Source organism: Octopus sinensis, linkage group LG1, assembly GCF_006345805.1.
Source record: "Octopus sinensis linkage group LG1, ASM634580v1, whole genome shotgun sequence".
Taxonomy (NCBI): Eukaryota; Metazoa; Mollusca; class Cephalopoda; order Octopoda; family Octopodidae; genus Octopus; species Octopus sinensis.
The window spans coordinates 175,436,212-175,456,179 of record NC_042997.1 but is presented as its reverse complement, the minus strand read 5'-3'; the positions used below and the strand labels follow the sequence as shown (position 1 = coordinate 175,456,179).

Sequence of the window (19,968 nt, the reverse complement as noted above, 5' to 3'; positions counted from 1 at the left end):
GTATCAACTGGTTAGCAGACTTAACTTTTCTGTTATATTTCTGTTGAAATACACTGCCTTTGTTTCAAATGATTTTGAAAATACAAAGAATTTAGTAAAACAACTTTATCATTATTAAGTTGGTGTTTGGAACATAAATTATCATGAAATTTTGAAAGAAAGTTTTGATTTAGATCATTCAGATCAGTGGTTCTCAAATGGGATCCATATGGCCCCTGAAGGTTCATATAAGATTTTTGGGGGGCTTGTGCAACAAAATAGTAAATTGGGGAGCCACAATAGTATTTTAAGGGCTCCTGAAAAAATTTTGCTTCAGATGTATGTATTGGTATGTATTGCAAGAAACAGCTAGGTTTCTTTCTCTAATTTTACACAATTCAACCTACATAAGTTAATGCGTGAAAAACAAAATAGGAATTTTAAAAGAAGTTTCTATAAAATTAGTTTTTAAGCATTGAATGACTATGGGGATCCACCAGAATAAAATAGTAATCAAAGGGGTTCATGCATAACTCTGCTTTAGATCATTTTAAAATCAGGAAGTTTGTCATAGAACCAGGAGCTTTCTCAAGTGGGTTGGTATTAAAAGGGTTACTTGTCACATGGTACAACCTTAAGTTCATAGATAGAAGCCACTCTGGTTCAGATATTTAGACTAAGACTATGGTCTGAGTTTAGTCTGATATATTAATGTACTACTTGTTATTGCAATAACCAAGTAGTCATGGTATCTTGCTTCCTTTTCTTCCACAGTCACGGGAAACCCAACAAAAACTTATAATGTTGCTTTTCCTACTTCAAATAATACATTAACAAAAAAGAAAAAAGGTTCAATATGAATTAGGCTGTTGCAAATCAGCCACCATAAATTCAACAGTGAAGGAGACTAAGCTTAGCAGTTACTTGTGAGTGAGTATGACCTGGTAACTTGTACTAGACTTTCACTAGGCTTACAAAGCCCTAGGATTGATTTGTTTGACTAAAGGTGGTACTCCAGCATGGGCAATCAAATGACTGAAACACGTAAAAGTATGGTTGTCTGTCCTAGATGATGCCCTTTAGTATGAGCTACTCTTTCAGATGGCATGTGACCTGCTTTTAATATATATTAATGTTATGTATTTAAAAGATCTTGCTCACTTCATTTCCTCACTGATCTTTCTCATACAATGTCTCACAATTATGTATGCTAACAGAAGCAACAGGTTCCTGAATTTCTTCTCCAACATTCTTAGTCTAGCAACAGTATGTTAACTATAACTAAATTCAATACAAACTAGGCCATCCAAATAATTGAAAATATGAACCACATTTTGACGACTGTCTGATCAGCTCATGCACTTTATATTATCAGTGCACCTGTATGATAGCTATATATATCATATTTCAAATCTTGATAGTCAGGAGGAGGTGGAGAAACGTGGGACATAATCTTTGCAGGTCCTGTCAAATTACTCGATGTTCACTTTGAACAACTGCAGGAAAATCATGAGCAAAGGAGGAGGAAATGCATGCATGTTTGTGTAAGCATGCATTTCATCTATCTTTTAAACTGCGTACATAGAAAGTATGGTTGTATTTACAGTAGAGTTCAGCTTCACAGCTCCATTGCAACTAGAAACCTTTGTTACTCATTTCCAGCATTGATTAGGTTGCTGCAGTAACAGAAATGACCTGCTATTATAGTTGCTTTCAAATTTATCTCAAGTTGCAATATTTTTTAGCTGAAATACTTTATTTACATTATTTATATTTGACGGATATTTGTCCTCATCTTGTTTGTTGTTAACACAATGTTTCGGCTGATATACCCTCCAGCCTTCATCAGGTGTCTTGGGGAAATTTTGAACCTGGGTTCTCATTCCTAAGGTATTTTTTTTGGTGTTATTATTATTAAGGTCACTGCCTGGAATCGAACTTGGAATCTTGGGGTTAATAACCCACGCTCTTAACCACTATGCCATATACCTGTGGGCTGAAATACTTTGAACACATTTTGCACTTATGTAAATGTTTATGCCCACAGTTTATATTACATTTATACTCAACAACCATTTTCTGTTGAATTTATGTTTGGTTGTTAAATCCTCAGATTTTTTCCCTATGTATTTGCTATCACTTCCTTTAGTTGAAGATTTTATGAATGTTTTGGCTATTTGAGAAAATACATATTTATGATGTGTCCCCTGAGAAATTGTATTCACAATAGATTCAGTTGTTTATGTGTTCCCTCTAGTCAATAAATCCACAGAAATTCACTTAGAACAACAAACACAATAATGTTATAGTATGAACCTAATCTTTTCCTTTTAATCTAAAACGGGCTTAAGAAGGTCACAGACATTTCCTTCTTTTTCACATAAAGAAAATAATTATTACAACAGAGTAGGCTCCAGTAAAGGAAGTCAAAGACAAGGTGATGGTGGTGAACCAGGTAACAGATTTAAGTCTACCAATCAAGGTTATGTATAAATAGTGAAACCAACAGAAACAATATACAGCAGGAACTTTAGGAAACAAAGAGAACAAGATATCAAATGTTTTCATCATCATCATCATTTAAGGTCTGTTGTCTATGCTTGCATGGGTTGGACAGTTTGACCAGAGCTGAAAAGCTGGGGAGTTGCACCAGACTCCAGTCTGATCTGGCGTGGTTTCTACAGCTGGATGCCCTTCCTAGTGCCAACCACTTTACAGATTGTGCTGGGTGCTTTTACGTGGCACCACACAGGCACTTTTTCTTGAGGCAGCATGGGTGCTTTTACATGGCACTGTCACAAGTGTTTTACACCATCTGCAGGATTGGTCTTAACACTTCTGCTGTAAAACCCCATGTAATTTGCGCACCTGTGTAATTCATGCAAGTGATTTTCAGGATAAAAATTGCTAAAAAGAAGCTTCTACTCGTGTAAAATTCGCATCCAAAAGTTTTCAGGATTGCCGATATGGCCAGGGGAAAAATATTTTCAATTTAGTTTTATTTAGCATAATTTCACTTACTTATGATTAGATTTTATTAAATTTTCATTAAATAAAAATAATTTCTGTTTAACAGGTATCACATTGAAAGCTATTAAATTATGAAGTATTTGTGTTGTTTATAATAAACTTTATTTTACATTTCTTGCTCAGTTAAGCATGGGTTGGACATTATGTTCGATCTTTAGCATACTTTTGTATGTTTTCTCAAATCACAATCACAGAAAATGTTGTTGATAATTCTTATCAACAAAAACAAAGCTGATAAATATGCACAAGTGTTGCAAATTAAGTTTAATTACCCATAAACATCAGCTTGGATGACACTTTACTCAACCGACAGAGGAAGGTGACCGATCAAACTGATTATGTAAACAGAATTCTGATCGGTAGAAAGTGTCTTGTCTCAAGCTCTTATTTTCTGCCTGTTCTTGTTGGAACCTTTGATACGAAGTATTAAAATTTTAATCCCTTTCACGCATATAAAATGTCAAGTAAACTTTAAAATTTGCTGTTACCATTTTAGCCGGGAGATCAAATTGATAGTTTGATAACCCACTAAAATAAGCATTAAAAATCGAAAGGAGAAAATAAACAGCTATGCAAGTTTAACTCAGTGTTTACTGAACAAGGGAGGTGTGAAATTTAAGAAGCAACTTGTTAGAATATACACGTCTGTGAGGAGACACAAACAAGAATAGTAAAAATCTACTATACCAAAAGAACTGGTAATACATACATTGCAAGTGTTCTATGAAGAGAACATAAGATTGCTGCATAATTCAACATGAATGTGAAATGACATTAAACATCGTATAAGGTAAATGAAGGTTTCTAGGAATGCTAAGTCATATTCACTTAGTGAGTTTATATGTCTGAGGAATGAATTATGATGTTGTTGTTGGTGGTGTTAGATGCAGTAAGAGCTGGTAGTGGCAATGTCAGCGGTGATGAATTTCATTGTCCTAACACAGAGAAAGTGAGCAATAGCTTCCTGGAGGCGAAACGCAAGCTCGACTTCTTAAGCAGAGAAAAACTGACTTATTTAAGGAAATTGCTGGGCTCCCTTGTGATAGGTAGAAACTCCAAGCTATGTAAAATATGGCCTGGACCACGATTACCACCAGCATGAACGTCAAACTTCAAAAAGTAATTAACCATTTAATGGTTTTAGTAAATTTATGCGGAAAAAGTAAGCATAAATAAAAGTCAACTTCATTACATTTTTACTGTAAAAACCTAATCAGACATTAAATGAGTCAACTTCCTTTATGAATATTTACATTTGTTTTCTACTTTAACCCTAGGCCAACCACAGACTTGTGACTGAATTTGATAGATGGAAACTGCAGCTTTGTTCATCAGAAAATGACCAAAAAACATGTTTATAAAGAAGAGTTGTTTGCTTTATACTCCTCGTGTGCCAATTCTGACCATAAGAAAGGAACAAATAATAAAATGTGGCTATAGGTCATAACACCCAGGCAATGCCAGGGTGCATTGCTAGTATATCATCATTGTTTAATGTCTGCTTTCCAGGCTGGTTTGACTAAGGACTGGCAAGGCTGCACCAGACTCCAATCTGACTTGGCAAGGTTTCTACAGCTGGATGCCCTTCCTAAAGCCAACCACTCCGAGAGTGTAGTGGGTGCTTCGTGTGTGCCACTGGCATGAGGGTCAGTTAAGCGGTACTGGCATCAACCACATTTGAACGGTGCTTTTTACGTGCCACCAGCATGGGAGCTAGTCAGGTGACACTGGCAACGAACACGCCAAAACGGAGCTTTTTATGTGCCACCAGCATGGGAGCCAGTCAGGCAACACTGGCAACGACCATGCCTGAATGGAGCTTTTTACGTGCTACTGGCAACAGGTCTTTTCAAGTAGTTTATTGCCCAATGATTGAAGGGTACTCTTAAATGGGCCGGTGATGCTACACTGGCACAGGCCACAGTTATGGTCTCACTTGGCTTGCCAGGTCTTCTCACGCACGGCATATCTCCAAAGGTCTCAGTCCCTTGTCATTGCCTCCGTGAGGTCCAACATTTGAAGGTTGTGCTTCACCACCTCATCCCAGGTTTCTCTGGGTCTACCTCTTCCACAGGAAGACATATATATATATAAAGGGTGGCTATCATAAAGGGCACTGATGAAATGAAGTCCATGAGATGTTCAAAGCATTTATTAGATGTAGTTTACATTTTCAACTTGTGTGACCTAATTAGTGCCAGTAGCTAGACTAAGAAATTGATAAAAGAAATTCAAGGATCTGTTACTTCTCTTGGTATGCATAATAATGATACATAATAGACAGACATTGAATGAGAAATATCAGAGTAGTCCAGAAAGAAATGGGGTGAACAAAGTCTGTTGGACACAGAATTTACCTTTCTTAAAAGCATGTCACAAGTGAGTTGAAAGAGAAGTTTGCATTAGGAGAGACAACTATTTTAGAATGGCCACTTGACACGAATAGATTAAATATGCAAGGTTAAAAACTGTTGTATGTAATGGAGCTTCTCTAAGTAAAGAAAATATGTGGAAGACATGGAAGAAAGTGAGTCTAAATCTTAAAGCCTTACAGATAAAATGATGAAAGATTGAAATGCATAGCAAAATGCTGAACTCATGTAATTATGAGCAAGGACAAACAGATGTCAAAATAATGCTGAAGATGATGGCTAAACAGACTTTAATTTTAAAGAGACTGTGAACTATATTTGAAGTGATATAGGATTTTTTTTTACTATTTACTATCAAATAGTCAAACTATAATGTTTAGGGCTGAGCTTTTAATTCCGAAATACATTTCCCATAGTATTTCACAATGCAAAGGTCTTATATTTTTAACAGAGAGTGAAAAGAGAGAACATGGCATATTGAGTCACTAACCCAACTTCATTTACTGTAAGCAAACTGCAATACTTTACTCAGATCACTTTCATAACTCTGAAATCTTGGAAATGATTATTGGAAAGAAATTTTTATCTTTGTTGAGTAACATTATTTCAAGGAGTGTTTCACAATTTAATCATCTTAGAGAGAAAAGCAACATACTAAAGAAGATGGAATCATTTTATATGATACAAAAACTATAAAGATGTTCTTGAAGAATTCAGTCTTGTAATCTTTTTAAAACAAAAATAGTGAGCTGATGTATCAGCCCAGCCATCTATGAAAGCTAAGGAGAAACAAGTGATTCTATTAAAAAAACCCCCAAAAAACCCAATAAAAACAAAACACAAACTGATTTTACCTTCAACATTCCTTCCATATCTAATGACATCAATATTTCTTGACTCATTTGAAGAATAGCCATCCCAATTCGAAAGACAATTTCCATACCCTACAATTAATAAAATAAAATTCTCTGTATTATTCATAACTTCATAGATTAATTACAACAGAGCAAAACATACAAAGAAATTTTTTCTTCAGTGATATGTATACGATGTTCGTGCATGTCTTGGAAAAAATATTGCAGCTATTGCTACAAATGCTGTTTTTATTGTAACTGTTGAAGACAACTTTATGGGGTAAAAGAAATATGAAATACTGAAGTATGAAGGATAGGCCTAAAATGTAGTGGTTTTGTTAAGTGTGTAGTGCAGAATGATGTTCTTTGAGAGTAGAACAGAATAATGTTCTATGAGAGTAGAAATGTACAATATTGAACATCTACTTAGTGATTCTCTCATCACCGTTGCAAAATCTATGCTCAGCTGACGAGGTAAAGACAAAAAGAGTAACAATTCTATTTCGTTTTTGGATTTGGCTTGCAAGATTCTTTATTTGAGTTCGTGTCTAGGGAGAGTCATTTTCTTTTTGTGCCTTATAATGTAAATCACTCACCGGTAAAATTTCCACTTTTTTCTTATTTTTATCTTCCTAAAATTTTCGTTGCGTCTTGCAACCTTTTCAATAGTTTTCAAAAGGTTGCAAGACGCAACGAGAATTTTAGGAAGATAAAAATAAGAAAAAAGTGGAAATTTTACGGCTGAGTGTGTTACATTATAAGGCACAAAAAGAAAATGACTCTCCTCAGACACAACAGAGTAACAATTCTAAAGGCAAGAAATATGGTTACAACGGCTAAGATCTAAGGGAGATAAGTCGTAAAGGCATGACAAGGTGTTGGATTACTAACCGTATTAGTAATTTAAAATATATATCACACAAACTGATGTTTCTTTTTCCAAGAATATTAGTTACACAAAACAACTCCTTTTTTTACATCGAATTTACATATAAAACAATATTTTCTGTTGGCTTGAGGTGACAGACCGATCTGCAGTAAATTATAGTGTATAAAGAATTTTGGAAACAATTATCCGTTGTGACTGATTCAGTCATTTTATGTAAGGGAGAGAATCAGGCTTAATCCTTTTCTTATTTATTTAATACATAACAATGATTTCAACTTTTGGGACAGGGCCAGTTATTCAACTGGTATTTATTCTATTGCGACCCTGACGGATTTTGAAGTCAGAATATGAAGACGGATGAAATGCATTTTGGCAGGTGTGCTAACGATTCTGCCACCTCGCCGTCTTTAATACGTAATAATAAATGTTTCTAATATAGGCACAAGGCCAGAAATTTAGGGTAGGAAGCTAGCTAGTCGATTACATCGACCCAAAAATTGGCTGGTGCTATATATATATCAACCTGAAAGAATGAAAGCCTTAAAATTTAAAAAAAAGAAAGGAAAAGAAAAAGAGAGACATGAAATAAAAAAAAAGGAAAAAAAAAAGGACTTGGGTAGAATTTTAACTACGAATATAAAGAGCCGTAACTAAATATAACAACGCATTTTGTCTGATGTTTTAACAATTTTGTTGAACTCCACCCTTGGAAAGAAACTTGAAGCGGTGGGGGAGAATCTCTGTTCGAGATTATGTAGGCAATTGAATAGCTTTCTATTCGTTAATTGTTTACACTGAATGCTAAAATCGGAACTTGTTAATCAGGTACACCCAGTTACCTTCCTTTTGTAATGTTAAAGTAACGTTTAAACTCACTCTTGACCACCTACGTAAAGCGAAATAACAAACAATCATGTTAATATCTAATTTTTCATAGTTTCAATATAATATGCATTTTATAATTTTAATTTTCCCCTAGCATCATTATCATTTGTAGGCGCGTGGCTTAGTGGTTAGGGTGTCAGCATCATGATCGTAAGATTGTGGTTTCGATTCCTGGACCGGGCAACGCGTTGTGTTCTTGAGCAAAACACTTCATTTCACGTTGCTCCAGTCCACTAAGCTGGCAAAAATGAGTAACGCTGCGATGGATTGGCGTCCCGTCCAGCTGGGGAGCACATATGGCATTGAAACCGGGAAACCAGGCCCACAAGCTTGGCTAGGCTTTAAAAAGGGCGCATTTTTTTTTTATCATCATCATCATTTAGAATACATGTTCCAGACAGGCAAAGGTCAAGTGGTTTGACAGGATCTGATGAGCCCAAGGACTGCTTTGTGCTCCAGTGTCTGTTTTGGCATAGTTTCTACAGCTGGATGCCCTTCTTAACACCACTCATTTTACAGCATATACTGGCTGTTTTTTCATATCACCAGCACTACTGAGGTTGCAATGCAGCTTGCAAGACTAAGAACCTCAAGTGAGTTGGGAGTCGGCTTCATGTTAGGGAATGAGATGTTAATATATGAGAGAAGGGATTAAGGTGGTGAGCTGGCAGAATCATAAGCTTGTTGGGTAAAATGCTTTGCAGCATTTTGTCCATCTTTTATGTTCTGAGTTCAAATTCTGCCATGGTTGACTTTGCTTTGAAGGCAGTGAGCTGGCAGAAACATTAGCATGCTGGGCGAAATGCCCAGCGATATTTTGTCTGCCGTTACATTCTGAGTTCAAATTCAGCCAAGTTTGACTTTGCTTTTCATTCTTTCAGGGGTCAATAAATTAAGTACCAGTTACGCACTGGGGTCGATGTACTTGACTTAATCCCTTTGTCTGTCCTTGTTTGTCTCCTCTATGTTTAGCCCCTTATGGGCAATAAAGAAATATGATTGACTTTGCTTTTCATCCTTTTGGGGGTCGACAGAATAAGTGTACCTGTTGAATTCTGGGGTCAATATAATTGTCCTACTTCCACCCACGAAATTCCTGGCCTTGTGCCAAAATGTGAAACCAATATATGAAAGAAGGTGAGGAACAGAGTAGGTTCTTGTAGAGGAGCTGCAGAGTTACATTTAGAAGAGACATTGATATTTAAATTATATTGAAAAATTTATTGTGTCTTAAGGAGTAAACTTGAAATTATTCATTGCAAACCAATGCAGGCTGTAAAGATACAGGTGTAGAAGTGATAACGAACTGTAAATATTACCTCGGAGATAAACAGATCCATGACTCGACAAGCCAGTGATAATGGTAAGCTAGTGGCAAATAATGTCAGGAACCAAGAGGATGCATACATAGATGTGTGAAATCCTTGCGTTTGGAAATGGATGTGAAGATTTGGTAGTAGTTCCTTTAAAAAAAAATGAGAAGATAGATTAACATTTTTGGACATTCTGTTTTTAATTCAAACCAAAGATTTACACACTAACACAGAGAGGCAGGTACATATGCATTCATTTCCCAAACAAATACATGCATTCACCCACTTTTATTAACAAAACAGGCCAGACTTCTTCATTCCCCATTACAATCCAACTTATTGAACTTGCAAATTCTTAGATTTTATTTAACAGGAGCTAATGAGGACTCTTCTTTGTAATTGTTTGAGCTAATGAAATAACCAAATCTTCTTCAAACCGTATTGTATCACTAAGTCTGATAATTGGGGGTCACACAACATCAAAGAGTGTCATGAATGTATACAAGATATCATAAAGAACCAACATTTCTTGTTTACCTGAATCATGCATTCTAATTGGTACATACACAAACCCAGCTCTGCCATACTGGGTTTAAAAAGTTCTCGTAACCGGTATTCTTGCATCAGTGTTACCAACACTGCAAATGCCTCCTCTTCAGGCATCTAAAGAAATAAAACAAGAGAGAGATAATATATGTTAAATCAAAGTTTAGTCTAAATTCAAATTACGATGAATGTAAACAAACAAACGAAGTTTGATTTAGAAGCGTTGAGATGTTTTAGAAAGTTAAAGAAGTGATTTTAAATTCTCAAACGTAGGATGATGCTAATAATATAGCCTGAACAGGATAAGCTACCCCTATTTTGCAGAACCCCCTTCAAAGTCCAACTGTTCTCCTCACCGTGGTGGTGGGGGTGGCAATGGCATATGGTAAATATGCTGGCTAAATGGCTCTGACCTGGGGAAAATCCCTGGAGAAAGACATCATGCTTGGAATGGTCAGTGGCAAGAGAGGAAGAGGCCGACAAAGAACCCGCTGGCTTGACACCATTAAGAGTGACACTGGAATGGCCATAGCCAATCTGAAAGAAGCGACCCAGGATAGAACTGGCTGGAGAACACTGATCCATCGAGTAACCGAGAGTCGACTTCGACTGAGCGGGGCCAGCTATAAGACACGAACTCACACCTCCATGATTACGCGTCGCGGTACTCTGAACCAATTAAGCTAAACCACCCAGATTACAAATTCTTCCACAAATTTAAGATATATAGAAATCTCACTTTATGAGACGCTATCATACGTTAAATTCAAATTACGATGAACGTAAAATTTGCCTGGGCCCCGTGCCAGTGGCACATAAAAGCACCATCCATTCGTGTCCGTTGCCAGCCTTGCCTGGCCCCCGTGCCGGTGGCACGTAAAAGCACCATCCGTTCGTGGCCAAATGCCAGCTCTGTCTAGCACTTTTGCGGGTGGCACATAAAAAGCACCCACTACACTCACGGAGTGGTTGGCGTTAGGAAGGGCATCCAGCCGTAGAAACACTGCCAGATCTGACTGGGCCTGATGCAGCCTTCCGGCTTCACAGACCCCAGTTGAACCATCCAACCCATGCTAGCATGGAAAACGGACGCTAAATGATGATGATGATGATGATGTAAATAAACAAATGAAGTTTGCTTTAGAAGTGATTTTAGATTCTCAAACGCAGGATGATGCTAATAATATAGCCTGAACAGGATAAGCTACCCCTATTTTGCAGAAAAAAGTGTTGTAGTCTCTAATCTGTACCAGTCTCCTTATTTGTAGAAGCAGAAATAATTCTTTTCAACACATGTAGAAATTAGTCTTTGGGACACAAAATCTAGCAAGCAGTAATTTAGTTATGTCTTTACTGAAAATTTGCATATATAATTGCTATAGTTATGATGGCAGGTTCCACAATTGTTAGACTGCCAAACAATGTATCGACTTTAAATCTTGCCAAGTTTTGATAAAATGAGTCCCAGTCAATTATTACACCACCACATTACTGCCACTGAAGAAATTTCACACTTCAATTAAACGACTGTTTCCTGCCTTACTGATGTTAGAAACCATTATTTTTATTGACAGGCCATCATAACAGGCAGTGATGTTCTATTTTTGAAGCAGAACGGTGAACTGAGACAACGAAGAATGTATTAATCCTAGAAACATACAAAAATGTACATACATACACACATACATGTATATGTTGGTGTGTGTGTTTCTGTGTTTCTCACCCTTCCCATTGCTTGGTAACCTTTGTTGGCTTGATAATGTCTCCATAACTTTGTGATTCAGCCAATAGAATAAGTACCAAACTTACTAAGACCCTTCAAGATGGTGCCCCAACATGGCCGTAGTCCAATGAATGAATCAAGTAAAGGATAAAAGATAACAGTTATTGTGCATTCTGAAATGGTTAATATGAATGACTCTTTGACACAGCTACATTCATTGCATTTTCTGTTTTTATTCATTTCTCCTATGTATGCTTGACACTAATTATGTGTGTAAGCTTTATATCTATATGTATTATTCCTAACTGTGTTTTTTTTATAAAAATGTATACAAAAATCTAATTGGCTTACCAGCAACCTAGCAAGTCAAAAACATTTTAACACACTGTATTCAAGACAGGAGATATTATAGTAATTAACCATAGGAGACTGAAAGACTTTCAAACACATGTGACATTCCTAGCAATTGTTTTAGTTACAAATAATATAAAAGAACATCAATAGCAACAACATTGTAGTTCACTGAGTGTATGTGTGTGTGTATATATATATATATATATATATATATCATAATACAATTACAAGAATTCTTTAAACATTCCTTCATGTTTAAAACAAGCAGGTAGCTTTAACACACAAATATCTTATTTTCTAAAAAATGCTCACCCTACTTACTGCTCAAAGAAAGACAGAATCTAAGAAAGAGTGAGCGAGAGTGAGAAAAATGGAGAGGAAGAGAGAGATAGAGATGGGAAGAGAGAAGAAAAAAGAAATAATCATTCTGTGGTTAAAAGATGGCAAGGGAGTTGAGTGGAGTGATAGAACAGCACTCAATGTTTTGGCATCTACTTCAAACACCTTTGTTTAAATTCTGTCAGAGATGACAATTCCTTTCATGTTTTTCCCTTCTTCTCAGACAGTTATACTCAAACTGACAAATACCAGATGCCCAACAAAGATTAGTGAATTTTTTTTTTGCTCTGCCTTCCACTTCTTTATTAATTGGGAAAACAAAATATACTTTACACCCATGAAGTTCGCACTCATTGACATGACTTAGGAGAAGTTTAAACACCTTGATTGTATCAAACATGGCAATTTGTCAGGGAGGGCCTTTCCAATCCTTACAGCCCCCACCAGCTGCATGAAAAACACTACTCTGAGGTCGGTAAATTAAACTCAAGTTAAAATAGAATTAACGTTTTTAATGAATGGAGCTTTAAAAACCTAAATAAAATAATGTATGCAGTGAGAAAGGGGAAAAAAAATAATGACTATTGCTAAATGAGAAATATCTATTTTTATTTTTCCAGCAATAGACAACTTCAGATATGTTTTGGTTTTATTCTGATCTCATCAGCAAAACAATCTTCACTTACATAGGTGCAGGCATAGCTGTGTGGTAAGAAGCTTGCTTCTCAACCACATGGTTCCGGGTTCAGTCTCACTGCATGGCACCTTGGCCAAGTATCATCATCATCATCGTTTAACGTCCGTTCTCCATGCTAGCATGGGTTGGACTATCTTGTACTTAATAGCCCTGGGCTGACCAGAGCCTTGTGAGTGGATTTGGTAGGCAGAAACTAAAAGAAGCCTTTTGTGTACATATGTGTATGTCCCATCACCACTACCCCTTGACAACCAGTGTTGCTGTGCTTACATCCCTGTAACTTAGCAGTTTGGCAAAAGGAACCAATAGAATAAGCACTAGGCTTAGCAAAATCAAGTACTGGGATCGATTCAAGGCAGTGCCCCAGCATGGCTACAGTATAATGACTGAAACAAGTAAAAGATAAAAGATAGATGCCTGACACTTAACGTAGCAAGTTGTTAGATCTGTGCTGCCTCTCCAAGAGAGACATTTAGCTTCTGGTGACTCAATTCAGCTAACTGTAAATAGGTATCATGTTGAGATGCACATCGCTGTTACACAAAAGAGGGACATTACTCTTTTACATGTTTCAGCCAATTGACTGTGGCCATGCTGGAGTACCACCTTTAGTTGAACAAATCGACCCCAGGACTTATTCTTTGTAAGCCTAGTACTTATTCTATCAGTCTCTTTTGCCTAACCACTAAGTTTTGGGGACATAAACACACCAACATCGGTTGTCAAGTGATGGAGGTAAAGACAAACACAGACACAAACACACACACACATTATATATATATATATATATATATATATACATGATGGGCTTCTTTCAGTTTCCTTCTACCAAATTCACTCACAAGGCTTTGCTTAGCCCAAGGCTATAGTAGGAGACACATGCCCAAGGTGCCATGTAGTAAGACTGAACCCAGAACCATATGGTTGGGAAGCAAGCCTTCTTACCACACAGACACATCTACGCCTATATAGATTCTCTCTCTCTTTTACTCGTTTCAGTCATTTGACTGTGGCCATGCTGGAGCACCACCTTTAGTTGGGCAAATTGACCCCAGGACTTATTCTTTGTAAGCCTAGTACTTATTCTATCAGTTTCTTTTGCCGAACTGCTAAGTTACGGGGATGCAAACACACCAGCATCGGTTGTCAATGTTGGGGGACAAACACAGACACACACATATATATATATATTTTTTCACATATATACGATGGGCTTCTTTCATTTTCCGTCTACCAAATCCACTCACAAGGCTTTCGTTGGCCCAAGGCTATAGTAGAAGACACTTGCCCAAGGTGCTATGCAGTGGGACTGAACCCAGAACCATGTGGTTGGTAAGCAAGCTACTACCACAGCCACATTGTGTAAATATTTCATTGATTTGTAGAATTCAGTTGAAATAACTCCATGATTGTTAAGCTTCATGAAACATGTGAGTGTGATTTTCTCTAAATATGTCAAGCAAGTGAAATCTTCAGCAGTAACCTGATGACCTAACTTCATGTGCAAAACATTGTAAAACTAGTAGTAATGGTTGTTTTGGCTGACTATGTCTTCTCTTTTGAATTACTTTAGATTTGTAACTAGATAAGATATCCTTACTTTGAAAATAATCCTTGACATCAGAAAGTCTTATCTTATAGGCAAGACACATTTCTTTAGAATAATAGTCATCTCTTTTTGCAACCATATTAATTCATTTTGAAAATAATTAAAATTTGGAGAGTTTTTGTAAAATAAATTAGTTATTACTAAGCTGCTATTTGGAACATAATGAAATGTCCATGAATAAAATTATTATAGGAGGATTTAAATTTGGAACACTTATATACACTCTTTAAAAAGTGGGTTTTGTATTACAGAACCAGAGACAGTTTCAAGTAGTTGCTTTCAAAAGGATTAACTTTTTGAGTTGCTATTTTTTGACATTTATTATTGTTGTTGTTATTATTATTATTGTGGTGAGCTGACAGAATCATTAGCATGCCAGACAAAATACTTAGCAGTATATTGTTTGTCTATGTTCTGAGCTCAAATTACACTTAGGCCAGCTTTGCCTTTTGTTCTTCTGAGGTTGATGAAATAAGCACCAGTCAAGAACTAAATTCCCTCTCCAAATATTTCAGGACTTGTACCTGTTATAAGAAGGATTATCATTATCATCATCATCTTTATTTTTCTTTGTTTGAGAAGCTTCTTCTAAAAGAATTAGCTACATCTTTGAAAACACACATTAAATGTTCAAGGTTAATAAATGCCATGTGTGAGAAAGCCTTAATATCTACAGCTCATATAACTTAGTATTTTCTGGAATGTGTCTATGTCTCACCTCATAGGTAATTTGGCACTATATTTACAGAAATGGTTGAGGTTTCCTCCAGTAGTGTTAATTACAATGGGATGATACACATACTCCTTAGCTGCCATAATTTCTTTTTTATTTCAAATGATGAATTGGTGTAATTCCTCAAATTTTTAACTCACTTCTGTACGCCTTTATATATACAGTTATTATTTTTATTTTCATATAACATAAATCTGCCAGTGTGTATCTATTGTAGTAGTAAATGTCTTAGTTGACACTATTTGTGTAATAAAATGTAAATAGAAACCAATATCTATACATACAAACTTTATTATCATCATCATCATTATTTAACGTCTGCTTTCCATGCTAGCATGGGTTGGACAATTTGACTGAGGACTGAGAAACCAGATGGCTGCACCAGGCTCCAATCTAATCTGGTAGAATTTCTACAGCTGGATGCCCTTCCTAACCAGTTCAAATATGCTTGGGGCATAGTTGAACCCATAAGAAAGCCATTCATTGTGTTTTGTCAAGGAGAAAAATTTTCACTTTAGACCAGTGGCTCTCAACTGGGGTCCATATAAGATTTTGTGGGGTCCATGTGACAAAATAGTAAATTGGGCATCCACAATAGTATTTTAAGGGCCCATGAAAAAATTTTACTTTAGATGAATGTATTAGTATATATGACAAGAAACAGCTAGGTTTCTTTCTCTAATGTTTTACATAGTTTAACCTACACAAGTTAATGTGTGAATAACAGAACAATAATTTTGAAAGAAGTATCAATAAAACTAGTTTTTAAACATTAAATAGCTATGGAGGGGTGGGGGCAGAATAAAATAGTAATCAAAAGGGTCCATATATAAAAAATGGCTGAGAACCCCTGCTGTACAAAAATGGTGTAAACACATCAAAATCAACTCGCAGCGCCACCTACCCAGACTGTGAGATGCAAGCATTTTGGAGTAATAACCTTGTATTTATACACATCACTGCTTAGCACTTCCACCCTATAATTTGCTTACAGTATCTATATAATCTCACAGCAGGTGAAATAAAGAGGGATTAGCCCAACTGATTTGGGTTCTGTTTGGACCAGCTCTTCAGGGTCCATCCTCTGTCCATGGAGAAATTGTGTAAACAACTGTTTACATATATCCAGGATATTTGATTAGGCATGCAGTGTTGGCTAAGACTTGTTCTATTACAATAGATAAATACCACTGTGCATTAATATTATCCCAAAACCTATTACTTAGTGCATTAACAATTAATCGTTGTTGTTGTGACAGAAAAGAATGTTATGTGTTTAACACATCAATAATGAATAACTGGTTGCTTTGTTATATATATATAAAAAAAAAACCAGGATGTTATATACTGTAGTTCTGTAGAATTTTTGCATTGTTGGTATCTATGACAAGTAGATGTTCATATGAGTAACACAGACCTTTTAGTGAAGGAGTAGAATTGGGTGGCTATTTGTATGTTGAACAGCTTCATATGTTATTGTGTCTCTAGCTATACTTTGACAAGAGTTAGTATGGGCCATTGAAATATAATGTAGAGCAATGCTCCTGAAGATATGCCATGCAGGCAACATTTATCATTTATATTGTAGGAATTGTGGCTATTCTATTCACTGCATCTAGTTGTAATGGTTTCTTTTTCTTCTTCTTCATTATAATAATAATAATATGTCCATTTTCCATACTGGCATGGGATGGACAGCTTGTCCAGAGCTGGTAAGGCCAGGGGTCATACCAGGTCCCATTGTCTGTACCTGGCAGGGTTTCTACAACTGGATGCACTTCCTAACACCAATCACTCCACAGAGTGTGCTGGGTGCATTTTATGTGGCACCATCATCAATCTTTTTAATATGCCACCAGCATTGAGTGCTTTTTATGTGGAACAAGCATTGATATCAATTCTGCTGTGGTGGATGGGTCTTCTCAAATACAGCAGTGTGCCAGATATCTCGGTCCTTAGTCATCTCCTTTGTAAGACTCAGTGTCTTGAGATCAGCCTCCAATACTTTGTCCCATGTCTTCCTGGGTTTCCCGCTTCTACAATTTCCATCCACTTTAAGTGATCAGCACTTCTGTGTGCAACTGTCTACATTCATACATTCTGGTATGGTAACTGTCCTTGCTTCCGTTTCTTTATTCAAGTTGAATTTGTTCATGTATAACTAAGTTTAGATTTGTTTGTTTATATGTAGAGAATCCAGTGAACAGGACTATCAACCATGTAAAGGAAAGATTTATAACCATTCATCATGATAGACTTATGTGCCATCAATGCATTAGTTTTTGTTGCTGCAACTCAAGGATTTTGTGCTGGGCAAGACAGTAAATTGGATTCAGCAGTGATGCTCCAGCTTGAGACTTTAGGAGTTTGGGGAGTGCAGATTTACCCTTAGTTATTACTACTCTCCAGTCAGCTTTAGCCCAGAGTGGTAATATCTGTGAAGAGCCCCAGTTATGTGTCAAATAGATGACCCTCTTTCAAAAGTGTATAGGACTAAGATGAGGGTTGGCCCCTAGACATGTGACACAGGTTCACTAGTATCCCGATGTCATGGGAACCAGTCTTCTGCCTTAGGGTTAAATAGGCTCTGTGCCTCAAGGGTAAGCTCGAGAGTGCAGGAGGCTAGGAAAATAAATTGTAAATAAACTGGCAAAAGGTAACAATAAACCATTGCTGTTTCTTTTCCCACAAAACCATGATTCTTCAGACCTTAGCAAAGCAGTCCATGGAGGCATGGCACATAAAATTAAAATATATAAATAAATAAAGGTTTAGACATTAGCTGATCAAAATGTAATTCAATTTCTTCTTAGAATTTTGTTGCTGCAATGATAATTGATACAGTAAGTTTTTTAACAATTGCATCAACAAGAACATGTGATGTAATTGACTTAGCTCTCTCCTGAACTTGCTGGCCTTGTGCCAAAATTTTAAAACTGTTGTTGCTGTTATTATTATACTACTACTACTACTACTACTACTACTACTACTACTACCATTATTATTATTATTTATGTTCTGAGTTCAAATTCTGCCAGAGTGACTTTGCCTTTCAACCTTTCAGGGTTGATAAATTAAGTACCAGTGAAACTCCAGGGTCGATGTAATTGACTAGTCCCCTCCCCCCCAAATTTCAGGCCTTCTTATTATTATTATTACTAGATGGTGAGCTGGCAGAATTGTTAGCATGCTGGGCAAAATGCTTAGCAGCATTTTGTCCAACTTCATGTTCTAAGATCAAATTCTGCCATGGTCAACTTTGCATTTCATCCTTTTGGGATTGATAAATAAAATACCAGTTGAGTACTGGGGTCGATGTGATTGACTGTCCCCCTCCCCATAAAATCCAGGCCTTGTGCCTATAGTAGAAAGGATTATTATTATTACTTTTGCTTGTTTCAACAGACATGAATTTAATTGTAAATTACAAATGTCACTGACTAATTAAAATTGATTATATGATTATTAAAAAAAACCAGCGTATATTTTATTTTAGAATTACTGAATCTAATCTCTAAACAGTATTAATCATCAAATTATATATCTACCACTTATATAAATTAATAATGAATTAATAATTATAATCCTTCTACTAAAGGCACAAGGCCTGAAATTTGGGGGAGGGGGCAGTCGATTAGATTGACCCCATTATACAACTGGTACTTAATTTATCGATCCCGAAAGGATGAAAGGCAAAATCAACCCTGGTGGAATTCAAACTCAGAACTTAAAGATAGATGGAATGCTGCTAAACATTTTGTCCAGCATGCTAACGATTCTGCCAGCTCACTACCTTTGAATTAATACTAATAACAACAACATACAATGCATTGTGGTAATGTCAGTCCAAGGGATGACTTAAAACACTATACATATAGTGGATATACATAAACATTACATTTACTATTTTTCAACATAATTTATATTATTGTGCATCAACTTTAGACACAGACAGTCCATTATGCTGCATTTCAGTCTCTGTTGTTATGAAAACGGATAAGGAATTGGACCATTAGTAACCAAGCTTTATGTAAATGTATGGTGAAACATTTTGAAACAAATACGAATGATAACAGAGACAACTCTTGTTAGGGTCAGGATTACAATTTTCTTTTAAGCTTAAATACATGATGGCAGATCAAATCTTGTGCCAAAAGTACAATTAAACAATTATTTAGTATAAGTGAAAAAGAAAAATTGCAAAATATGTAAAACAGAGTCTGTTTATGTTGGTGTGCTAAGGGGATAGCAAAAGAGGAGATGAAAACGATAAAGGAAATAATAAACCTTTTTTTAGTGTTATATAATTTAACTTATTATTTTAACTATCCTTGATGTACACTAGCTTAGACTAGACAAGCATTATGTTCAGCTTATGACTATAGAGTATATATAAATCTTTTATTTGTATCAGTCACTGAGCTGCAGCCATGCTGGGGCACTGCCCTATAAGGTTTATTCAAACGAATCAATACCCTGCACTCATTATTTAGGCTTGGTATTTATTCTATTGGCTTCTTTTGCTAAACTGCTATGCTACAGGGATGTAAACAACTCACCACTGATTATCATCATAATCATCATCATCGTTTTGCGTCCACTTTCCATGCTAGCATGGGTTGGACGGTTCAACTGGGGTCTGGGA

The 19,968-nt window shown here is 36.2% G+C and overlaps 1 protein-coding gene across 4 annotated transcripts in view; it reads right to left on the bottom strand.

Moving 5' to 3' along the window:
- Window positions 1-19,968, bottom strand: part of LOC115216482 (EVI5-like protein) — a 331,037-nt gene that overhangs the window by 109,678 nt on the left and 201,391 nt on the right. For all 4 annotated transcript variants that reach the window (XM_029785910.2, XM_029785902.2, XM_029785918.2 and 1 more), the window contains 3 exons: window positions 9,860-9,985; window positions 9,329-9,472; window positions 6,236-6,325 (listed from right to left, as the gene is read on the bottom strand). In XM_029785910.2, coding sequence (XP_029641770.1) covers window positions 6,236-6,325; window positions 9,329-9,472; window positions 9,860-9,985 — 360 coding nt within the window. The remainder of the gene's footprint in view (window positions 1-6,235; window positions 6,326-9,328; window positions 9,473-9,859; window positions 9,986-19,968) is intronic.